The sequence below is a fragment of the Lepidochelys kempii genome, chromosome 10, assembly GCF_965140265.1.
Source record: "Lepidochelys kempii isolate rLepKem1 chromosome 10, rLepKem1.hap2, whole genome shotgun sequence".
NCBI classification, from domain to species: Eukaryota; Metazoa; Chordata; order Testudines; family Cheloniidae; genus Lepidochelys; species Lepidochelys kempii.
Genome location: NC_133265.1, coordinates 72,027,649 through 72,052,967, shown reverse-complemented (window position 1 = coordinate 72,052,967; position 25,319 = coordinate 72,027,649). Strand labels below are relative to the sequence as shown.

At 44.8% G+C, this 25,319-nt stretch overlaps 1 protein-coding gene across 14 annotated transcripts in view; it reads left to right on the top strand.

The window, feature by feature from the left end:
* Window positions 1–24,958, top strand: part of AKAP13 (A-kinase anchoring protein 13) — a 330,778-nt gene extending 305,820 nt beyond the window's left edge. For 13 of the 14 annotated variants that reach the window (XM_073304193.1, XM_073304191.1, XM_073304188.1 and 10 more), the window contains 11 exons: window positions 2,135–2,211; window positions 3,518–3,699; window positions 3,783–3,865; window positions 6,322–6,501; window positions 7,443–7,607; window positions 12,095–12,165; window positions 12,690–12,734; window positions 14,577–14,627; window positions 15,130–15,579; window positions 17,736–18,039; window positions 19,077–24,958. In XM_073304193.1, the coding sequence (XP_073160294.1) occupies window positions 2,135–2,211; window positions 3,518–3,699; window positions 3,783–3,865; window positions 6,322–6,501; window positions 7,443–7,607; window positions 12,095–12,165; window positions 12,690–12,734; window positions 14,577–14,627; window positions 15,130–15,579; window positions 17,736–18,039; window positions 19,077–19,126 (1,658 nt within the window). In that variant the 3' untranslated portion in view covers window positions 19,127–24,958. The remainder of the gene's footprint in view (window positions 1–2,134; window positions 2,212–3,517; window positions 3,700–3,782; window positions 3,866–6,321; window positions 6,502–7,442; window positions 7,608–12,094; window positions 12,166–12,689; window positions 12,735–14,576; window positions 14,628–15,129; window positions 15,580–17,735; window positions 18,040–19,076) is intronic. The other variant, XM_073304201.1, reaches the window with a different exon arrangement.
* The last annotated feature ends 361 nt before the right edge of the window (window positions 24,959–25,319 follow it).

The window sequence follows — 25,319 nt, the reverse complement described above, 5'->3', positions numbered from 1 at the left end:
ACATAAACATAAAGAAAAAAAATTACAGGTCAGTCCCCACCGAAACACAGCGAGAAGAAACTCAGAGCTCCCAAAAGCTTAGGTTGAGTTCACCTGAGTCTCAATTAGTCTTTGATCACCAAATCTATACAGTCCGCTGAGTCAAAACCAACATCTTGCCTCCACTTGCCTGTAGAAATCTTCAGTTGGAATCCATGCAGACTCTTCCTCCTCTGCTGAAATCACTCAGCTAGTCGGCTAACCAATTAACTAACCACTCAGTTAAGTTTATAGATTTAAAAAAATCCTGTTATAAGAAAACAAAACTGAGAATAGCAAAATATAAATGACTCTTTCCTCATTATCCCATTTAAGTTAAGGAATCATACTGGTTGAGACAATTTAAACTAAAACAGTTTAGCTAAAATTAAACAGCATTCAAAGTATACAGTTAAAATAAAAGAAATTAATTTTCCCTCCCATTTTCCTCTCTATAATTAACACTGTCAGGGCTTCCCTGCTGGGTGAACTGCTCCACCAATCTGCTGCAAAATGCTTCAGAGTTAGGGAAAACAGCCTGCTTTCTGCTCCTGGAGCTCAGCTTCTCCCAACCCACAGAGTGCACGTGGCCTGTTGCAAAGCAGCTGCCCTAACTACTTGCCCTCGTGAAGTCTGAGTCCAGCAACGGGGAACCTATTGAGCATACCCAAAACTACCACACCCAATTTCAGAAACTTCTGAGTGGAATGTTAATTGTGCATCTGCCTAGCAGCAGGGATGCAGACACAACTCATTCCTACCACATAGATCTCTTAAAGAGATATCTCCCTATTTGGCATGTGGGTTACACTTTCATGAGATCTCTCAGCATACGTTTTATTATGCATTTCCTATAGAAATAATAGCTCCCACTACCAGAGCCTATAGCTAGCCAGTAGAGATGAGTCAGAAGTTCCAGATGGGAAAGCATCCAAAAGTTTAGAACCTGCTTACCCTAACTTCTGGGATTTGGAACTGGAGCCAGGAGAAACACAGAAATAGCTTTCCTTGAAGTATTTTGGTCTTTCCTCCTCTGCACCAAAAGCAGAAAGTGCAGTTGGAAACAAAAACAAACCAAAGTAAAACAAATCTTACCTGAACTTTTACAAACCTCCAAAGAGGTTTGGGTTTGGTTTGAGGCTTTGGCAAAAGTTTGGTTCGTATTTGATCTGAAAGGGATCTTGTTCCTCCAAAATGGCTGGAAGGAGTTACGCAGGGGATGAGTTAGCTTTTGAGTTTACCTCATCTGTATGTCACGAGGTCTCGTAGTGTATTACACAGAAACTCTTTGTGCGGTGGGGCTTGGGTGGGGCATCGCACTCAATACTTACTATGTAATTTTGTGATGTACTGTATCATGAGGCGATTTGGAAGGTAGCATGTGTATTTTGGGGAAATATCCTTGCTCTGATTCAGAATTTTCTCTTCATCCTCTTTGCATTTCTTTCTTTTCTCCTGCTTGAGTCAGATTCTCTCCTCTGAGGCACACCCGTTTGGCTCCTCGTGAATTCAGAGAGAGCCATATACATCTGTGGGCAGAGTCAACATTAGCTGCTGAAGTTAAAGTGCTTGGGGAAGAAACTGCAGCTGACAAGTGTTGTTACAAGTTAATTTGCATCACTCAAGAGAGGAGAGCAATGAAACCAAACAGATATTTTGCTTGAGGATAAAAATATTGATTATGTGAATGAATAGGGAATATGTTCAGTGAGCATCCCTTGCTTCCACTTCCCCAATCTTCCATGACTCTCAGAGGGCTTGTGGTTTGAAAAGAACATCCCAGCCAAGACTGAGTAGATATGATTCCATCTGACTTCTTTCAATGGTGATTTTACATTGTCCACAGGAGTCGCTATAGAGATAGAGGCCATTCTCTTTCTAGGAGCTGAGCATATTGCCTCTGCGATGCTTACAGTTCCTACTAACTAGGAAGCAAAACAGCAAACAGCAGACTAATCCACTTTCTTAGGGTAGCCCAAATTATCGCTCTTATGCTCACCAGGAGCTCTAGCATGCATGGCATTGCTAAATAAAAGGTATTGGTAGGCACAAGAACCAGTGATTGACATAGATATATATTTGGTGGTTAAAACTTGGTGTTTTTTCTCCGTTGTAGAGGTCCAGGCTGTCCTCCTCTCAGACATGCTGATATTCCTTCAGGAAAAGGACCAGAAGTATGTCTTTGCCTCATTGGTAAGGCTTTGATGTTTTCTCTTCCTTTCTTTTACATAGATGATCCTTGCAATGAAAGCATGTCACTGCCTGCTACATTCCTTAGTTTTTATTGGACAGATCACTTTGCATGTAACAGTTTTGTTTCCTTAGCACACTCCATTATTTTCTATTGAAAACATGTCTTAATTTCTCCACCCCACCCGCACTCGGTGATTTCTACAGTGATTTTGAACATTTGGTAATTGGCTCTGAAAATAAGCCTGTCATTGGATACATTTATTCTTCATCGGCCTGTGCAAATCCTGCTCACTTAGGAGGGAAGAACGTGAACTGTGTACAAATGAATCCCAGCAGAAAGAACAGACTTAATAAATCAATCTAAAAAGCACAGGAACAAAAGCCTACTGCTGCAATAAAGTTCAAGAAGCTCACAAAGCAGCATGCTATAGGAATATATTTGTCATGGACCAGTTGATGTAAACAAAAATAGGAACTTTCAGAGAAAGTCCTAGATGAAAGAGACAGGCTATGAGACATGCTAAAAATAAAAAATGCTAGTGGCCCCCAAACCAGTGAGTAGCCACTGCTGCAGTTTCCACGGTATGCATCCGATGAAGTGAGCTGTAGCTCACGAAAGCTTATGCTCAAATAAATTGGTTAGTCTCTAAGGTGCCACAAGTACTCCTTTTCTTTTTGCGAATACAGACTAACACGGCTGTTACTCTGAAACCAGTGATATTACAGTGACCCTAACAGCATATTGCACATACTCTTCTGTGGAATGCTTGATGCAACAGTCTCACACAAATTTACGTAGCAGGAGTCGGTTTTAAGCTACAGAGAACAGGAAGGATTTTGGTGAGATCTGAAGAGAGGATGTGATGCAAGGGTTCTGAGGGAGGGAGAACAAAGGCGATGATAGTGAAACAGGGACCAGCAAGCCATACCGAGAGTGGTGATGTGGGGATAAAGAGTCCAGGAATAGAGAGCATAGGCAGCAGGATGTGAGATCAGAGCAAGTTCTTGGAGAATCCGGAAAACCACAAAGGCAATTTTGAATTGTATCCAGGGACATCTGAGGACAATTCCTCCTGAACTGACAGAGGGAGGTGACACCAGCATTCTGGGCACAGTGAAATAAATTACTCTCAGAATATACATATTTGGTGAGCCTCGCACTTTTTTTGGCCTGTAGTTGATAAAAGGTACTCACAAGTAGGAAGGAGGTATGACTGCAGGCATTAGGAGCTTTTGAGCACTTATTGCCAGCCTAAAGCTCTGAGGCTTTTTGTTTGTCTTCTCACCAATCTCCTCTCATCTGAAGGACCAGAGATCCACTGTAATCTCTCTGAAGAAACTGATTGTACGAGAAGTGGCCCATGAGGAAAAGGGTTTATTCCTGATTACCACCGTAGTGAAAGATCCAGAGATGGTAGAAGTCCACGCCAGCTCCAAGGAGGAACGCAATAGCTGGATACAAATAATTCAGGACACAATTAACACCATGTAAGTTAATGCGCTATTTGTGTGGTTTAGATGTTTCTCACATGCTTTGTTGTGGTAGTAATTGAGGGGTACCTCTCATGCAGGGACAAAGATGAAGATGAAGGAATCCCGAGTGAATCAGAACTGGAGAAGAGAGTATTGGACACCAAAGCCAGAGAGTTAAAAGGTAAGGCTGCTGGGGCTCAGAGAATCATTGGGTGAAGTTTTGCAAACCTAATACTGAGTTTAGTGAAACTTTTTCATCCCTGATTTTAACCATGGGTTTTCAGGGAAGATAGAAGCCTGCACTTTGCAAACAATTAAAATCCTTGTTTGAAAGACAGTCTGACATGGGTTGTAAGGCTGCCAGGGGCCAGTACCAAGGAAAGCTCTGAACCTCCAAAGTTTCAAATTTCGGTCCAAATCTAGAACCCCCAATTTTCAGTTGGGCTTCAAATTTGACAAAATGAGTTCTCCCCTCCTCACTGGGACTAAAGCAGAACTGCAGCTGAAGTGAAACAACGATGTGTCCTTCAGGACAGGGAAATGACTTCCCATGGGGTGACGGCCTCCACTGGTGCCTTCAGAAAAGGCTGGCTTATAACTGTGGTGCAGTGCATGTGAGGCACTGGCAGATCGTTGATACGTCAGGTACTCTACTTCTCTCTTGCCTCTATTAGTCAGTAGTTCTAGTTCTTTTCAGGTGCCAGTGGCTTTCAGCTGTGAAGAAAATGAATTTTGTGGCCTAGACCAGCATGGTCTAGGAGTGGCAAGATATTTGGGAGAGGATTAGGGTTCAGGTCCCCGTCTCTCAGCCCCTAAATGTACAGGCAGCTGAGAGAGCTGCTGTTGTAATCCCCACCAGCCAGGGCTTGGAGGTACATTCACTGATTCTTCAGAGAGCCCTCCTCTCTAGAGGGATGGCCCCAACATGCAGGGTGTTTTGGCTGTGGAAGGAGGAGTAAAGAGTGAAGAAATACACCTATTCTGTATTGTTTCCTCTGCTGCATCACGGGTCAAGCAGATATGTGGCTTTGCAAGTATCACTAGCACAGTTCGTTGACGGCACTGTAAAAGCGAAGATGCCATTCAGGTGGGAGCACGGTCACAGGGTAGCCGTTTACTGCTAACAGATAAATACTGCCCCCAGGATGAGAGGTGTAGTTTTGAAGCGGGAGCCTTGAGCCTGGGACAGAGCTCTGCTGTGCCGACTTTATTTCTGAGATGCCAAATGACCAACGTAGCTGCAGAAATTCTGTTTGCTGGCTGTGGTTGTAGCAGGGGTGCAGGGGCGTATGCTTAAATGCAAAGTAAAAGAGCCAGCAAGCAGGGCAGAGAGCCCAAGGGCGCCCATTCCTGGATTAATGCAATACAGCAGCATGGCTGCCAAGTTACTCCTGCCTACAAGTAGAAGTGAGGCCAAAGAAATGAGTGCAAAGCATAATGCCTTGGTACCACGAAGAGGAGGACTGTGCCGAGTGCCTACCTATATTGTAGCCTCCCCTCAGGTCTGAGATGTAAAAAAAGGTCAAGGGACAAGTGAATACAATAACCTGGGAATTGCAGTGATCCTCTAGGACTGTTATCCTGTGGTGTTTTCACCATTGTGTGTATGGATTTATATTGAAAACTGAGCATTGAGCAGCCTGGGTACTAGGAATGCAAGATTGCTGAGTACCGCAGCTCTCTGGGGATTCTGAAATGTTTCATTATGGGTATTAGCCCAAAATAGTTTAGAATTTGTTATTTTTTACTGGTGATTGACTCTGATATTTCCTGTATAGAGTAACTATACTTTGTCACACTTTGTCTAAACCTGGATGGTCTGAAATGAGGTTGTGACCCCCAACGTGTATCAAATGCATCTGTTTGAGTGACACCTCCTCAATCTGTGTTACTTTCATGTTCCCCAACCTCATTTGGAAAAACAAAGTTTGACTCCATGGGGACTGCTCCTTGTGAGAGCATATAGCTAGGCTTGGAAGGATTAATTTTTTATTGGTAAATGTCAATTTCACTGTGTACACAACAAATTTTTTTCCCATCAATAAAAATCTAAATCTGCAGATAGGTGAAGTAAGAAAGGTGCTGCTTGAGAACTTAGTTTGATTTGAAGATATTTACTTTGTCTATTTCTGACATGTGATGCTGACAATTTGTGTTTTAATGGTTATAAAGCTTCAACTTTTTTAATCTCATCATCTACTGTCACTAATAATTCTCTGACACTCCCTATTGTCTGACACTGCACCCCCTCCCCTTGCAATTTCCTGCAACAGTGAAAATTCAAATCAATAAAAATGGGAAAAGCCGTAATTTCCTGCAACTATATAAATTTAAATAGATGAAAATTGGGGGGAAAAAGCTTAAAAATTAATGTTGTTATTATCCATCAAAATTATTAGGAAAAATAAAAATCAAAGTCTGCCAAGCCTGCTTATAGATTCTGTATACACTCTAGTATCCTGGGACCAACATGGCTGCGACAACACTGCACGGCCTAAATATAGATTGTAAACTGCACACAATTCCTGCTATTCTTTGATTTACCACATGATGGGGCCCGTGTCACAGGGATTATTCAGTTTCCTTAGGGTAGCCTTGTTTTCTGTTTTAAATTTGTGTTCCCCTGTTCACCCACAGAACAGCTTCAGCAGAAAGATCAGCAGATCCTAGTGCTGCTGGAGGAAAAGGAGAAGATTTTCCGGGATATGACTGACTGTAGCATGCCGGAGGATGGCTCGGTCTCCAGAGTGCTGTTCAGGTCCAATACAGAGGAGGCACACAAAGGGGAGACCATTATGAAAAGTGCAATAAACGAGGGTAAACAAACTAAATAGTCCCATTAATTACAGTGTCCAAAACAACAGTGTTGTGTTGAATCCATGAGTGCTCAAATGCCACCTTCAGGAGAATGACCCTTCTCTGTTAATGAATAAACAATAATAATAATATTGACCATAATTAAAGACACAGTCCCATCCTCAGACAGTAAAGCGTGTGAGACAGACAAGGCTTACAAATTCAGGAAAGGAAGGGGATGATAATGATCGGTGAGAAGAAGGCAGTGGAGGTACCCGGGAGTTTTCAGGCTGCTAACCCACCACAGGGGGAGCCAGCCCTTCATAGAGTTTGAAATATGTGCCATGTGTCAGGGCAGTGCAAAAATGAACTTTCATCCTGTTGCCCACCACACACTGGTCTGTGTTCTGTGCAACTCAGTTACATCCCCGGATCTGGTCTTTTGTTTGAAACATGGGCCATGCTATCTTTGGTTACACTCCCCTCCTGCCACATAATGGGATATAACAGCTAGGCTAAATGGATTTCCATACCACAGCAAGAGTTTATGGGTCTGGTATCTACAAGAGGCACTTGAGTCTTTTGGAAAATCCACAAGTAGATGTAGCCCACTTTCCCTTGGTAAATTACACAGCAGACTGAAGTTAGAAATCCTGCCTTTGTGCAAGAATACACCAAGAACATTTGCCAAGGGGAAAGAGGGTGATGGGAAGCACATGTGTAAGACTCAGTGTGTTTGAGTTATGGCCTGATGTACCATGACATTTTTGCAGGTGGAGTACCTGCACCTCTCTTATTGCATCATGGTCCTCCTATTAACCCATTAAATCTTTTTTACAAACAAGTGTGTACATTTACTGATCTGACACCTCTGAGCCAGAAAAAACAACAACACGCTAGTCAGTAAATACTGAGGATGTTTTTTAATGGACCTTTTTTCCTGTGGCTTTTTATCCTTTCAGTTGAATATTTGCAAAGCTTGATCAGTAGGAGTCTAGGGAGTGCACTTGGGGCTGCTGACCTGCTGCCAAACTCTGAGCAAGAAGGGGGAGTTGGCCCCATCTCCCTTCCTAGAAGAGCAGAAACTTTTGGAGGATTTGACAGTCATCAGATGAATGCATCCAAGTGTAAGTATCTCTGTGCATTGTGCATGCATGAAGGTATGTATTAATAATGCCTTATATCTGGTTGGCAGCTACAGGCCAAGAAACTGAAAGTTCTTATATATCTAAATGAATTTAGCTTCCCAACCCCCCCTGTGAGATTGGTAAATATCACTATACCCATTTGCCAGATGCAGAAGGTACAGCATATAATGGTGGAATGACTTGTCCCAGGTTACTGAAAGTCTGGGACTGAGCAGGGAATAGATGCCAGCTCTCCTGACTTCTAGTCCTGTGCTTTCCCCTCAAACCATCCTTCCTTCTTTACACACAAAGTACTTGGACACTTTTGCCTTAATTATGTATTTGTTTCTTTCACTTCCGCTTCAATGCTTCTGTATCTGCAGCCCCCTTCCCTCATCTCCAGTGGGCTCCCACCTCCCAGCCTGAGAGCAAACTGAGGTCTTAGCTGGGGCCTGACACCACCTTCCCTCCTCCCTCCCTGTGCTCTCTACACACACGTAAACCAAACGCAATCGATCATGTCAATCCCGCAGTGGATTTAGTCTCCCACAGCCAAATGAATGAGTGTTTAGTTTGGCAGCACAGTTCACTGCTTCCCAACTGACTGTTTGTCTACAGCAGGTTCCAGAGATTTCCATACCCCGCCCCCCTCCCCCCCCTCCCCAGAACTCAGCCCTGTGTGCTCTCTCCTACCCTCCCACCCCAACTGTCATAAACTCTGCTATGCTAGCATCGCTGTCTCAGCACTGGACTCCCCGGCCCCCTTTCCAGCCTTCTGTTCCAGCACTACTAAGCTTAAGCTCCAAACAATTTGCTGTGTGCCGTATGTAAGAGTTTCTTAGCCATTGGAAGGCCACAAAGTTCCCAGCAGGTCCTCTCCTACCAATGAAAAATGCATTGGCCCAGGGAACCTTAGGGATTTTGTTTAGGTTGCACTTCCTTGCTTTTTAGTGCAGCAATAATTTGGACAGCCTCCAGCCGGGCTGGTGAAATTGTTCGCTGCTTAGCCCACCCTTTACCTTTCCTGGGCTTCTGCAGAGATATGTTCACATTAATTAGATAATGAGAGATCTTGAAGAGGCTTTGGGAGGAGACTGTAGGGCGTACTGGAGAAGGCGCATGGGTGGGTGTCAGGAAACCGGGGTTCTATTCCCAACTCTGCCACTCACTCCCTGTGTGACCTTGGGCAAGCCTCATAACTTCATTTCCCTATCTATAAAATAGTAGTAAATGATCATTTATCCATCTACATGGAGGAATCATAGAATCATAGAATCATAGAATATCAGGGTTGGAAGGGACCCCAGAAGGTCATCTAGTCCAACCCCCTGCTCGAAGCAGGACCAATTCCCAGTTAAATCATCCCAGCCAGGGCTTTGTCAAGCCTGACCTTAAAAACCTCTAAGGAAGGAGATTCTACCACCTCCCTAGGTAACGCATTCCAGTGTTTCACCACCCTCTTAGTGAAAAAGTTTTTCCTAATATCCAATCTAAACCTCCCCCACTGCAACTTGAGACCATTACTCCTCGTTCTGTCATCTGCTACCATTGAGAACAGTCTAGAGCCATCCTCTTTGGAACCCCCTTTCAGGTAGTTGAAAGCAGCTATCAAATCCCCCCTCATTCTTCTCTTCTGCAGGCTAAACAATCCCAGCTCCCTCAGCCTCTCCTCATAACTCATGTGTTCCAGACCCCTAATCATTTTTGTTGCCCTTCGCTGGACTCTCTCCAATTTATCCACATCCTTCTTGAAGTGTGGGGCCCAAAACTGCACACAGTACTCCAGATGAGGCCTCACCAATGTCGAATAGAGGGGAACGATCACGTCCCTCGATCTGCTCGCTATGCCCCTACTTATACATCCCAAAATGCCATTGGCCTTCTTGGCAACAAGGGCACACTGCTGACTCATATCCAGCTTTTCGTCCACTGTAACCCCTAGGTCCTTTTCTGCAGAACTGCTGCCTAGCCATTCGGTCCCTAGTCTGTAGCTGTGCATTGGGTTCTTCCGTCCTAAGTGCAGGACCCTGCACTTATCCTTATTGAACCTCATCAGATTCCTTTTGGCCCAATCTTCCAATTGGTCTAGGTCCTTCTGTATCCTATCCCTCCCCTCCAGCGTATCTACCACTCCTCCCAGTTTAGTATCATCCGCAAATTTGCTGAGAGTGCAATCCACACCATCCTCCAGATCATTTATGAAGATATTGAATAAAACTGGCCCCAGGACCGACCCTTGGGGCACTCCACTTGATACCGGCTGCCAACTAGACATGGAGCCATTGATCACTACCCGTTGAGCCCGACAATTTAGCCAGCTTTCTACCCACCTTATAGTGCATTCATCCAGCCCATACTTCCTTAACTTGCTGACAAGAATACTGTGGGAGACCGTGTCAAAAGCTTTGCTAAAGTCAAGAAACAATACATCCACTGCTTTCCCTTCATCCACAGAACCAGTAATCTCATCATAAAAGGCGATTAGATTAGTCAGGCATGACCTTCCCTTGGTGAATCCATGCTGGCTGTTCCTGATCACTTTCCTCTCATGCAAGTGCTTCAGGATTGATTCTTTGAGGACCTGCTCCATGATTTTTCCAGGGACTGAGGTGAGGCTGACTGGCCTGTAGTTCCCAGGATCTTCCTTCTTCCCTTTTTTAAAGATTGGCGCTACATTAGCCTTTTTCCAGTCATCCGGGACTTCCCCGGTTCGCCACGAGTTTTCAAAGATAATGGCCAGTGGCTCTGCAATCACAGCCGCCAATTCCTTCAGCACTCTCGGATGCAACTCGTCCGGCCCCATGGACTTGTGCACGTCCAGCTTTTCTAAATAGTCCCTAACCGCCTCTATCTCCACAGAGGGCTGGCCATCTCTTCCGCATTTTGTGATGCCCAGCGCAGCAGTCTGGGAGCTGACCTTGTTAGTGAAAACAGAGGCAAAAAAAGCATTGAGTACATTAGCTTTTTCCACATCCTCTGTCACTAGGTTGCCTCCCTCATTCAGTAAGGGGCCCACACATTCCTTGGCTTTCTTCTTGTTGCCAACATACCTGAAGAAACCCTTCTTGTTACTCTTGACATCTCTGGCTAGCTGCAGCTCCAGGTGCGATTTGGCCCTCCTGATAACATTCCTACATGCCCGAGCAATATTTTTATACTCTTCCCTGGTCATATGTCCAACCTTCCACTTCTTGTAAGCTTCTTTTTTATGTTTAAGATCCGCTAGGATTTCACCATTAAGCCAAGTTGGTCGCCTGCCATATTTACTATTCTTTCGACTCATCGGGATGTGGCAGGTCCTAGGACCCTCCAAAGGAATGAAAGGATGCTTGGATAGATAGCACAGGCTGCGGTTTAGGGTTGGTTATTGTTTGTTTGAGTTACCAGTAAAGCCAGACTCCAGGAAGGGGATATGGTTAGATTGCATGTGGTGTGCTGTAGGTTGTTCAAAGCAGGGTTGGATGCTTACACCATGTTGGTAAAGCACCTTGATCAATGGAAGAAAACTACTAGAGGGGTACCATGGGCACAGGTGGGTCTTTTCATGTGGTATGTCTCAATTGGAGACACTCTTGTGAGCTGTCCAGCTGGAAATTAAAGATCCCAGTGGATAAATCGAGTGTCCTGATCAAAATTCCAGGGTTCTAATGTGTGACGCTGTGGGTGAACTGTTAACAAAAAATAACTTACCTGTTTGCACACACATACAGCACTACTAGTGTCTAAGTCAGGGATCGGCAACCTTTGGTACGCGACACGCTAGGGTAAGCCCCTGACAGGCCGGGCCGGTTTGTTTACCTGCTACGTCCGCAGGTTCGGCTGATCACAGCTCCCGCTGGCCACGTTTCGCCACTCCAGGCCAATGGGGGCTGCGGGAAGCGGTGTGGGCCAAGGGATGTGCTGGCTGCCCTTTCCACAGCCCCCATTGGCTTGGAGCGGCGAACCCCGAGCCTGTGGATACAGCAGGTAAACAAACCAGCCTGGCCCACCAGGGGGCTTACCCTGGTGGGCCGCATGCCAAGGGTTGTTGATCCCTGGTCTAAGTCCTCCAAGTCCAGTTTGCATGGGTAGCATTGAAACGTAGCTTGATGTAGTAAGATCTGACTTGATAGTTGTCACTCACACTACATGTTCTAAAACAACTTGTCTTGGAGACCAGAGCAAATATGCTAGTGAAATGGAAACAGAAGTCTCTCAATTCCCATAAACTAACAGTTGAGCCAGAAGTCAGCGTGCTAAATTTTCAGCATACTATTTGAAACCAAAGCTGGAACCCAACCTATGTTCTTCTCCACTCACGGTCAGCAATGACTGATATTTATTGGTACAAATAGGAAGCAAACATACATATGTGAAGAGCATGGCTCAGCTGCGTGCATCCACTTTTAAAGTCCTTTTTCCCCATTTTACAGTTGCTAATGACTGAGGATTTTATCTGGGGTTTGAAAAACTAAATGACCTGTGCCAACCTGGTGTGTTTCTTTTAGGTGGAGAGAAAGATGAAGGTGATGATGCTCAGGATCTTCGGAGAACAGAATCAGACAGCATTTTGAAGAAGGTACTATTGTTGTGTTTGTGTCAAATGTCATCCATGGGCCTTTGACACTTCTAACACTTGGATTGTATTTTTTTTAATCTGAAAAAGTATATTTCTGGACATATTAGAACAAGTTAAAACTCACCCCCCTGGAAAAAACAATGGGGGGCACATGCTCAAACCAATTTTGTTCTAACTCCCCTTTAAAATTCCCTCCCTAAAACAATTTTAGTGGGTAATATACTCTTCTGTGGCACTGGTTATCTGCCAGCTGTCTGCAAATCAAGTAAAACATGTCTAATTATGCATCATTATTGAAATACCAAGGCCAAACATACCCTCACACCCATTCTCGCTGTGGATCACTACAAAATGATCGCTAATTAACATTTGATTTAATGATTTTTCACTTACTACAAACTACATGAGTTCTGCCCTTCCAAAAAGGAAAACGGGAGTGTTTGTCTGTGCTTCATCCTGCTTTTAGAAAGACACTTACTATAATTTCTCATTTGCCTTTTTATAAATCTGTGATCTTTTTACAGGGCGGAAATGCGAATTTGATGTTCGTGTTGAAAAGAAACAACGAGGTAAGAACAATCTCCCTGACTTAGGTGTGTGGGTTTTTTCCCCCCTTCAGTTTAGGTACCAAGTGTATTTCTTTCAATAGGTGAGGCTAAAGTTTAACAAGACTCTTAAATACAGTAAACTGAGAGCTAAACCCACTGTGTTATGTGTGCACTTAGGCTTGGATGCTCAGACTAAGGATTTGCTTACTGGCATCTAATTGCCAGCTGTAGGATACACCTTGATTGTAGACATCAAGGTTTAATTACAATTAGAAAGCACATGACTGTATTTACCATGCATCTGCAGATAGAATGAGTGTAATTGTATGATGCAGGTGTAGTGAGTTGAGGCAATTAGGTTTCTATTCTCCCTTTGATACGCATCGGTAACTCCCAATTAACTTTAATAGCAGCTAAGTATCACGGTGAGCAAAGGTTCCCTTAATAACATTTATTACACAAGTATTGGAAATAGTGCAGTTTTTGTCAATTGAATTTTTGTATTAAACAAGTAATTACAATATGCTCATCAGGATTCAAAGAAGCCTTTAGCCAGCGTTTTGAGATACGGGAAGTCACCCAAAGCATCAGGCATTCTGTTGGCACTATACCAGTATATGATATTGGAGCGCTTGCCTTTAGGACTGTATTTTCAAAAGGCCTCCAATAATTGTCATGCAGCATTTGTGTGCCCATTATTTTGCAGTCTCCCTGCACCATAAATGCAGGGGTTTGCATTTGTGAACAGACATTACAGGCACACATTCTGGGCCTTTTTTATGATTTTTACCCTAACAGTTGTTTCCCTGCACATTTGAAAATATGGTCAGCTCATGCCAGTTCCTTTCCCTCCTTGTATCATTTCCCCTAGCATCATTAGCGCTTTAACCAGTTAACACTACAGGAAATAGTTTAAAGAAACAACCTGCAAATTCCTGTGAGGTATCAACAATCCCATGGTTCTGTGGATGATTCACGCACCTTGTTGTGAGAGTATTTGCACACCAGATGCCATGGTCAGGTTCTTTCAATGACTGGTTGCTGCACTGATCTCTGAGGAAGGCCAGGGTGAGATTATCTTAGATGTCTCTGAGATGCCCGAGAGAAATGGATGGATAAATAGATACTTGTGACCAGTATGTCTGTTTGGGATAAGTAAATACAGGGAAGAGAGCATGGGAAGAGTCGGGGGAAGTAGAAGAATGTCTGTGTGGCTTTAAATAAAATGGCCTGGCTTTGTAAGCCTCATTGCTAAGGCTATGATTTAATCAGGGGTATTTTTTGTAAAAGTCATGGACAGGTCACGGGCAAGGAACAAAAAATCATCACCCATGACCTGTCCATGACTTATACCATAAATATTCCTGATTGAATCTTTGGGTGGAGGGGGGAGCCTGCGGCACCAGCTGCCGGGGGGGGATTCCTGTGGGGCCAGCTGCCAGGTGTGGGGAACCCTGTGGGGGCAAGCAGCTGCTCCAGATGCCCTGGGCCCAGCTGCTCATGCAGTCCCTGTGGATAGCCACATCGGCCGCTGCTCGGGCAGTCCCCAGGGCCGCCAGAGCAGCAGCCGGTGCGGCTGGCCCCAGGGCCGCTCCAGCAGAAGCTGGCCGCGGAGCCACCAGAGTGGCTGGCTGCAGAGTTGCTCCAGCAGCAGCTGGGCGTGGGTGGCCCTGGGGTCACCAAACTGACGGCTGCAGAAGTCATGGAGGTCACAAGAAGAAACGGACTTCCACGACCTCCATGACAAACACAGAGCCCTGCTCGTTGCTAGAGTTACAATGGAAAAGAAAATGGGCCTTGCCTGTGGTCAGACAGTAAAGTGAGGTATAGCGGCAACACTCTTGTGCTTTTGTTTCCTTGCAGCACGTTCTCCAAAGCATTACCTACCTCCACAAGCTGCTCAGCACTTTGCAGGTACGTCGGTCGTAAACATAGTACCCTGCTTTGACGTGCTTCTTTCCCAAACAGCAGCCCCCCTCAGTGAGTGTTGACTGTGGTGAGGTCAGCATTTCACCTCCACCCCCTTCCCTTTGCATTACCCATCCATAGTGAGACTGAAGGGTCCAGTCCAGTGTCCTAGTGACTCTCTACTGTCGCCTGCTCTCTTGCTGCCCAGGACAGAAGGGGCTACAAGTGCTTGGCAGGTCAGGCCTACTCTGTGTCTTACAAATAAGTACGTCAAATAAACCAGCCCTACTGGGCCCTCTGATTCATCAGGGCAAATAAACTAACATTACTAGGTTCTGGACTCAGAGAAGGGTTAACAATGATTAATGAAATACCCCTCCTTCCCCCCCCCCCGCCCCTTCTCCCGCCCGTATTACAATTGCGAGATGCCTCATGATGTTAGTTTTGCATGTCTGTGCATTCAGTGAAGGGAGGCACTACACTAACTTTGTCCTTGCCTCTCCCTCAGGCTGTAGTCTTGCAGCAGGATACTTATATTGAGGATCAGAAGCTGGTTCTCAGTGAGAGAGCTCTGACACGGAGCTCCTCCCGGCCAAACTCCTTGATCGAGCAGGAGAAACAGCGGAGCCTGGAGAAGCAGCGGCAGGAGCTGGCCAACCTGCAGAAGCAGCAGGCCCAGCACCAGGAGGAGAAGCGGAGGAGGGAGAAGGAGTGGGAGGCCCGGGAGAAGGAGCTGACAGAGCGGGAGGTGCGGCTGGCCCAGCGAGAGGAGCAGGAACAGAGGGGGCACAAGGATCTGGAAAGGGAGAGGGAAGAGCTGAAGCGGAGGAAAGAAGCCTACCAGATGGATCTGGAGCGGCTGCGCGCAGCACAGAAACAACTGGAAAGGGAGAAGGATCAACTCAAGAGAGATGTGTCACGATTACCCCCAGTGCAGATGGAGCCTGACCTCAGACAGGTAATCACCCTGCTCCCAGTTGAATTCTCAGGCAGGGCACATGGCTGGGGTGACAAGGTGTCTTCCTAAAAGAGATGATCTAGTTCGGTCACAATTGATGAGCTCAGTACTGGAATTACCAGGGGAGGTTCTGTGGCCCGTGGCCCATGTGATGCAAGAGGTCAGACTAGATGTAAGATCTAGAAATCTAGAAGCTATGACGCTGATACGTGGGGCCTGATTTCTAACAGTGGCATCTCTTTTTGCACCTGATGTTTGGGGCTATGTTTTGCCTGTTATGTCTCAGAAAGCTGCAGGGTGAGACATATGGCAAAAGACCGTTCCTCAGAGTGTTGTTGAATCAAGATTCCTAGCAGATCCTGCTGGGTATGTGAAATCATAGTGTGCCTTTTGTCTTTCTAGTGGGGGTCATCTGTGAATGTATCTGTGTTTGGCCAGCTTGTTTTGAGACGTTCCTCACTGGTCTGATAGCGAATGGCAGGGAAGAGCATATACAGGGATGTTGGGGAAATCACTGGTGCATTTCACTTTGGCCTTTTCACACCGTTTTTGCTCACCTGTGAGGAACGTATAGGCAAGCACAGATTTGTTCCATATGCAGTCAGTCCATTCGCCTGGGACATGCTGTTGGGCTGACCACACCCCTCAGCATTCACAGAAGCAGCTTGGTGGTGACAAGTTTGGTGCTGAACAGCTCCCCCAGTCTAAGCCTTGCCACTACATTGCTAGGCCTTATATTTATATTTGTGAACTAGCACCCAAAAGTGTGGTTTCCCTGTACCCCCTCCTGTAGTCAACTATTTATGCAATGTTGCTAATGTAGGCATTTTCACGTACACACACATACACACACCCGTAAATTCGAACACTCCCTCTAATTTCAATTCCTGGGGAAAACAAGGCGCCTAACAAACAGCTAGCTGGACATGTCCCTGCTCTCATGAGCTCACAGTCTAGCATATAGACACGACACAGCAAGCGAGGGTGGGAACAGAGCAGAGGGGCTTGGGACAGAGTTGTACAGAGCTGTACAGAGTTACAGCTGCATGCAGGGACCGTGTACACTTCTCAGTGAGCCGTAGTTCATACAGGCATGTGCAGAAATCTGATTTCAGGCCTGCAGCAGATCTTTAATTAAGACACAGAATTAATTCCATAACAAAATGTAATTTGTTTTGGGCTGAAGCGTAAGTGGTGTCATGCATTCAGGGAGTGGAAACAGCACTGTGTGACTTAATAGACCAACCATTTATCTCCAACAGTAAATTCTGAATAGCAGATAATCAGAGGAATACTTGCTACCCCCAGTTTCCTGAGCAGCCCAGGGGCTGAAATTTCTTCATGCAATTTTGAATAATGAACACGGCCCTATGACTTGTGATCTATTTGAGAGCAGATAAACATGCCACATTCTGCAAAGAAGTTGTATGCATTATCATGTAGATGTAACTTACTTGCAGGAAGCTCAGATAATCTGGCCGGGGGTGCTATAGGAACACCTGAGAGAAAGTACTGCTGAAGACCAATAAGATGCCAGGGTCATCAAAAGGAAGCAACTTCTTGGAGGCTGGAATCATCCAGAACAAGTCAAAGCCATTAATAGGGACGTTTGATGGAGCGTGTAGGGATAGAAATTCATGTCTTAACCCCCCCCCCCCCCCCTTTAACTACCTTGGGTTCAGTTATGTTGCTGGAGGACACACTAGAAAAGCAGTACAATATTTTGCCTTGTCTCTTATACTTAGAAAGATTCCACTTGTCATCATGCATCAGTACATCCTACAACAGTCTCTTACCTAGGAAGCTCCCATGGCTTCTACCACAGTCTGCACCCGGGAGGGGGAAGGAGCCTGGGTTTGCTCGATTTTTAAAGAGGACTCTCCTGTCGGGTGCCACCACCTGTATCTGGAAAGGAGTGGAAGGGTTCATCTTTAAAATCTTTGTCTCTTCCCCCTTGGACGGAGAGCGCTGCCTCTGGGTGTGCAGCTTTTGTTAGGATGCCCATTTGACTGGGCGATGACTTTTGGGTGGTGGTTATAGGTGGCATGCCGGGCAACAGGCTGGCTCTGGCAGCAGTCAGGGTAATATTACCCTCCCCATGATTTTGAGCCCTGCCTGCTGCTACCAGCAAAACACTTCTGTTCTCCTCTTTGCAGGTTTCAAATCCCCATGATAAAACGGTGAGGATCTCCTCCCAGCCCACTGCTGAGGACTCCATGCAGCACGGTTCTTCCCTACCCAAACAGGGGCACTTTGACGCAGGACTGTCTGTGTCGCCCAAAAGGAACAGTCTCTCAAGGACACACAAAGAGAAAGGCACTTTCCACTTGCTTAGCGCAACGAACCAGACTAACAAGGCAGCCGAGGTGCAGCAGCCCACCCGCCTCTTCGGTTTATCCAAGCCAAAGGACAAGAAGGACAAGAAGAAAAAGGGCAAAGGACACCGCTCCCAACCTGCTGGTGAGTGTCAGATGGGGCCCGAGGAGATCGTTAGGGGTTAACAGTCTGTGGCTGTTTTACCTCAGGGAGCCATGGAGCCCAAAGGGGTGGGTTATAACTGAGCGAGGGGTGGAGAAAAACGGAGGTCGTGAGCGGATTTTCCGGCAGAAGGTGATTTTGCGTGTTTGGGAGGGAGAGGCGTTGTCCCATGCGTGCAGAGAACAGACGTGACAACATTCTCTGCTTCCCCCCCCCCACTCTTCTATATGGCATTGTTGCTGCTCTCCAGGGCTTCAATATGGGAGCACCTTTTTTGCAGCCATGGGAGTTACGCTGACACCAAGCCTGATGGGTTGCATCCCGTCAGCAGATGTCAAGGGGGCACTCAATGCTCCCTTCTCCCAACCTAACCCAGGTGGCTTCATAGCTTGGGCTCTCATTATATTTTTCTACTTCTTTTGTGCAATCTCCGTGTTTATGCAAGGGAGGTGCTGGTAAACACTGCCTGGAGCCAGGGCTAGGTCTTAGGAAAACTTTTGAAACCTGTGCTTATGTCCATGAAATCTTCTCTTGCAATGCCCCCCTGCTGTTTGAGTCCTTCCCTTTTCTGTCAGTGCACCTTATTCCTGACGGTAGCACCCCTTGCTAGTCCGGTTGCCTCTCCTCCTCCTCTGAGCTGATGCACATCACTCCTGACCTGCCAGTGTAAAGTGATACAGTAGTATCACTTTATCATGTGGATTTATATTAACTGGAGACTAGCTTGTGAGCCTCAAACCTATCATATTTGTGACCCAGGGAAGATTGGAACCCAGCACCTCAGGGATGAGAGGCTGCTGGTGGATTACTCACAGGAATTTTGCTGCACACCAGTTACACGGTCATGGGACTGGTGGGTCTCGCAACTAAAAGGTGTATTTTAAATGTCAGCCACCCAAAAAGGTTGTCCTGTGCTTGGGAATGGTACAGTGGGTGGTAGGCCGTGTTTGTTTGTTTTAACATAGACCCTTTCCTTCCCTGTTCCTTCTGGTTATTCATGGCTGGCTTTCCTTTCCCAGATGCTCATTCATCAGAAGCACCACCAGAGGGCGAGGAGATCTTCTGCTGAATGTCCGCTCCTAATTCTGCAGGGATGAGCCTCCCTCTCCACTGTACTGTGTTAGAAGTTGTACAGGCATCTGAGGGGGCCAAAGCATGAGCAGCTCGCCCTTGCACATCAATCATTCTCAGCCTTTGTACAGCACATTTTGCTGCACTCCTGGCTCCTGCACCCGACCAGCTCTCTGTGTGTTAAATAAAACATTTGTAAAGGCTGCAGATGGTGGGAAAAGGGCTCTGTCCTGCGGTTTTTTAATGAATTCTGGCTGCAGAGGCTGACCACACTGCAAACAGCACCCACTTCGGGTGCAAATCTTGGTTGAAAGTAGGAATGGATGTTCGCAGTCTCTTCTTATTGCTAAAGGATGAAAGACTATGGCCCAAGGGGTCTGTGCCTCCAAATTCTCCTTTCCTGGGGAATACAACCAAAACCAAGCATTTAGCAAAAGGCCAGGACTCTGCAAATGGTGCGTACACACTGGCATATAGATATACTATATATATGTATGTGTCTGTGTATCCACTGGGATATACTTACAGTCTGTACAGACAAGCTGGGTTAGCTTAGCTCAACCCAAGGATACCTGATGACTTTCAGGGAGCATGTAGATATTAAATATCTTAGCCTTAATGCTCAGAGTGTATCTTTATTGGTCCTCATGCCCCTTCCAAGCACATTGTATGTTACATACTTCATTTCAGAAAGGTACCAAACACTAGGCAGCAGCAACAGTGGAAAAAAAAATACAATCTAAAGTTACTCCCAAGGATTTCTTTGGGGCAGAGGAATTAAAATTTAATCAATTTCCAGCACCAAACAGAATGTCTTTGGATGTGTTAAAAACATGATCCGGAAAGGAAAAAGGATGCTGTACTTGTGAAGTAATCCCAGGAAGCCATACCATGTTCAAGTGACAACTGCTTCTTAATGTGTCTGTGTGAGTTACAGTCTATTCCCTCCTCTTCCCGAGCAAGGCTTTCTTTGTCAAATTACGTTTCTCCAGCAAGATGTCATTTGGGATCAACACTGTTTTTTGTTACAAATTCACTGTCCCATCATAAAAACCTGTGAGAACCTTCCATTTGGGAATCACTTTTTTGAACCTACTGCCTGTGGTTTCCTTCCCCTGGCGTTTCTTAGCGATGCCACCTGTATGATCACTGGGCTTCTGTTTCTCCAGATTCCATCAGCTCCTATAGCTCATTTCTAACCCAAAGCAACATCATAGCAATTTCCAGAGCACTCAGACGAGATGGCAGAGGTTGTAACCTGAGATGGGGAACAACTTGTGTGAGCAGATGAACAGGAAGGAACACAAAGCCCAGTAATTATGCATGTACAAGTAGTGTGTGCTTACATACACTTACTGGAGAGACCGTGTGTCCTAATGGACTGAACACTGTATTGCAGGTCAGGAGCTCCAGAGTCCTGCTTCCGGTACCATCATTGATTCACTGAGTCCAAGTCTCTTAGCCGCTCTTTGCCTCAGTTTCTCCATCTGCAAAATTGGGATCGTAATCATTCCCTGTGAGAATTAGCAGATGTGCCCCCAATGCATTCATGATGCAAGGTGTTATACAAATGCTAAGTATGGTGGTCATGTTTGAAGACCAAGGGAGATACATGCACAAAGCTGAATTGTTTCCAAATTCATTGTTCTTTCCACACGCCTCAGGAGATTTACCTAAGCAGATTTGTAAATGTCATGAGACACTATCCGCTTCAATCCCTTGAGCAGTTTGAAGCTGTTGTGGTCATTTCTTTTCCCACAGATTCTCCTTTTTAAAAAAATTTTGCACTATATTTTGATTCTGATTTGCTTTATATCGCCTCACAAGCTAGTTACATGCAGCAGATTTCAGAATTCAGTGCTAGCATTTTTAATAATGAGCAACAGCAACATGGGTGCTTAGATTGGTCTGTCTCGATCAGTGGGGGACTCCTGAATAGCCTGCTTGCTTTTGAAGCTCTCTAAACAATTCATGCTCAAAAAACAAAACAAAAAAAAAGAAGTAAGATGTTTTCTGAGGTTATCTTTTTGTTTTGTTTTTTAAAATATTATTTGGTGCTTGTTCTTAATTGCAAGCTGGGCTTGCAAAAATATTTATCTTTCTGTTTATTTGAAAGAGGTCTGGTTTAGAAAAAAGTTTATTTTGTTTTATTTTTTTATTTTTCTTTTGTTTTTTTAAAGATGAACTTGATCAACCCAATGGTTTTATTTTGTCATTGCATAACACAAAACCAGGGTGTGTTCAGTGCTGCATAGCAGCCCGTGTCCTGCCTGAAGAGCGGTTAGGTACAAGTGATTCCAGCAGGAGAGCTGCCTTCAAGGCAAAGTATCTCCAGGCCAGACAAAAATTTGGGAAGAGAGGCAGTGTTTTTTGTCTGGAACCTTGCTGGCCCTCCATTTTCTTGTTTAAACAGGTTTGTGTTCTATATTCCCATACCTCTTTGAGGCAAGGTAAAAAGCCAAATTTTGCTCTTGGTGTACGGGCCTCATTCGCTGCCATTGGAAATCAATGGGTGTCTCTCCATTGGCTTCAGCGGGCATTGGTTCATGCCCTAAAGCTGGAGTGTGATTTTTAGAAATAGGAAAAAACAACAGCCACAGCTAATTTAAAGAACCTCTGCCCTAATATTCGCCTGCTTGTGAAAGTGAATGTGCTAAAAGGAAATTTTGGAACCCAATCCAGTGTATGGCATGGTTACCAATTTGTACACAGAACTTAGCTGGCTAATATTTTTGAAGGATTCCATTTAGTTTGTAGGAGCGTTTGCCCGTGTGAGTGCTTTCTTCTGCCCCAGTGGTACATCTCTTCTCCCCAAAGCCAGCACTTCTTGAACTTATGAAACAGCACTCCTGAATAGAGGCACATCACCCAGGGGCAGTGGGGATGAAACCATGGCTGAATTGCTTGTCTCTCTAGTCCTGTTGTAAATAGAATGGCATTCAATGAACTGTATAAACTCAGTCTGTATTTCACCAAGCGGTTGGCTGCCCATGTTATCAAAGTTATTTGTGTTTGTACTGTGGTGAACAGAAACCCTTTGTCACTGGAGGATACAAATTGCTGTGTGATTTGATTATATTAGATTAAAGCCTGTAGTCCCGCCTTCCTCTTTCCTCCATTTTCTTTCATTTTTAGGGAACTGAAGGTTTTTATTTTTCATCCATTTTGCTCAAGTTTTCCTTGATAGGTTGGAACTCGTCCATGGAGATGGATTCCCACTCTGATCCCTGCAGATTATCCAGCATTACCCAGTTAGTGCACGGTCCCAGGTGTAGTGTTAAGTGGGTCAGTTTTTGCAGCACCAATGTTTTATTAATTTCCTTTCCTGGCCTTAATTAATGAATTATGTTTATTCCACTTCCATGCTTGGCATCTAACTCGTGTTTGTTGAGTGCACTTTAGTTCTTAGCGCGAACCTGACATCCCACTGGGCTTCTAAGGCCTAGGTCCTCTCAAAAGTCACCCACTACGTATCGTGTTGCGGCTGTGCATGACAGTCCGGTTCAGAAGTGGCTGCATGAATTCCGTACTGGTGCGGGGATAAGATTAATTTGCCAGGAGCTGCAGTTTGAGCTCCCTTCGCTAGTTTGTCATTGATGGGAGAGTCAGATCTCCCTTAGGCCTGTGTCAAGGCTTGGCATGGTAACTGTTAGTACACAGTAGAAGGAGCTTCAATGAATAGCATAGTGAGGGATGCAATTTCAGCAGGAAATATATCAGGTGGTCAGTATTAGGGAACTTCTGGCCACGCCAGCAATCTGTGATCAGACTGCAGCTGTAGCAAGCGGTCTGTAGAATCAAAGCGATTGCCTGGGATTTGATGTCAGCATCTTTTAAATGAAGTGATCATCTCAATATATAAGTTTCTATGTTGTTCAACGCCATAAAGTGCTTTAAATGGAATCTGTCTTGTCACTTCTTTGCTGCTTTTTGGTTATTTTGAGACAATCAGACGAATTCCTTCCCCTCCCCATCCCTAGTACAATCTGGGAAGGAAGTTAGACGTTACAAAATATTTAAGTGTGAAGTCTGCATAATTTAGACTTTGAAGAGATTTAGGAGCTGTGGTGGGAAAGAATCTTTCCAAATTATGTTTTTTAGCCCAAAGTTCAGAAAGTATGAATTTTACCTCTGTCCCCTTGGAAATGTAGCGTACCCTCTCTTTCCTTGTGGGATTCATCTATTACTCAGCCTTTTGGTTAATTCCTTCGGAAACCTAGCCCAGCTCCCTAGCCTGGAAGACTCATCTTACATGTGACGCTGGAGGAAAATCAAGAGCAGCAATGCTGCCAGAGGGTTAGGCGGGGCAGGAGGGATTGGCTTCCCGTGGGGTAAATTAGAGATACGGCGTTGGCATCGACATCACCTCCCTCACAAGGGTGGAGAATGCTGTGTAAAGAGCAACACTTCCATTGAGGTCTTACTTTCTATCTCCTCTTTCTCTAGTAAGAAACCCAGAGTAAGGGGTATAGCCAATGAGTGAAGTGCAATGAGGCTATTTCCCTGTACTAAGCTCTTTACTATACAGTACATCCATGGACCTCATAGGCTATATCTCTGGGATGGGAGCACTTGCTTTCAGTTGAGATGGCCGGAGCTTTTCACTACACACAGCTCTTGAAGTCTGACCACAGGTATAAATTTAGATTGGTCTGATTTATATTTTCTTTCATGGGTATTTGTAGAGTCTGGTAATCTTCACATCTTCTTTGGGTTCCTAAAACACCCTGAAGCTTTCACTGATCCAGTTCACTATGCCAGAGAGCCTTGAAGACATCAGGCTAGGGAGAGCGTAGTGGGTGCCAAATCTCATGGGAGTTGTCTGGGATAGCTGGATAGTTGGGCAAGGGAAGACTGGTCAGAGGTGGCAACAAAGGATTTGATTGCCCCTTTAAACTTAGCATAACATTCCTTGTTAAACAGAACTCTGGAAACTATTCTGCCTGCTGGCCAGGTTTGTAAACTTAAAATAATTTAAGTTAACCTATGAAATAAATCATCCCCAAGTACTCGTAATTCTTATTTTATTTGTCAGAAGGGGCAGTGATCCATGATTAGTTCTCTATCCAGTGATCTCGCTAAGTTTTAAAGATAGGCAAGCTGAATTGTTTTAGTCTTGGACCTCTCATGCTCTTGAGTAATCAGAAGACCACTATCAGTGTACTTTTTAGGGTCTCATTGCCTTTTCCCTGCACATCACTGACATTGAAGTTCAGCCCTAAAATATTCTGCTTCCGTTGCCTGGAGGGAAAAAGGGGTGTGGTTCGCTGCTTTGCATACAGCAGTAAGCTTTGTGTGTATTTTTAAGAGTCTATACATACGGATCACATTCACACTCTTATGTATTTTTGACTCTGTTCCTTATTGTTAATAAACACTGACTCAGAACATCCATGTCCAGTTCAGTTTGCCTATGGTTAAAGTTTAGCCTTGTGTTTATTTTGTACTAATCTGGAACGCACTAGAGCAATCCACAGAATGTAGAGGACGGGCGTTATAATAACACTCTATACCTCTGCATCCAGTTCTGGGGGGGGTGGTTATGCTTTGCATTTTTTCATGTTGAATCTGTAAAATAAATAAAAATAAAAAAGTTTAAACGTTGCAAAAATGAAATTTAAAAAATAGGGTAAAACAATAATTGCTGTATGTTAATTTGTAATTATGTAAAAAGTGAGCAGGTTATTGACTGTAAATTCTTCAGTTTTTCTGTAATTTGCCAGAAACCATCAGGTTTTGTAACAAGCTTTTATTTATCTTCCTTTCTAGTTAGCAGCAGCATCCTCTTGTAAAGTCATTTTTTTTTCCTCTAAATAAATTTGATTTTAAGTCTGAGCATTGTGTCTGATTTACTGCCATCCCTGTAGTTTTCCTTTTATTGACGGGATTTATTGCAATGAAGGAGAATGAATGGGGAGGAACAGAACTGACCTTACCAGTAATAGATATTCCCAGCTTTAACTTAAGAATCCTTATGTGTATGTTTGAGGATGTTTAAAATATGTGACTATTTATTTTCCCTTCTGTAAAGTTTAAATTTTCTGGAGAAAAAGGAATTGTCTTGGTTGGGATGAGACATAATGTGGGAGGTAGATTATCCCACATCTGCCCACTTCAAGGTTTCTTGCACCTTCCTCTAGCATTTGGTGTTGGCCACTATCAGAGACAGGATATGGGATGAGATGGCCTGA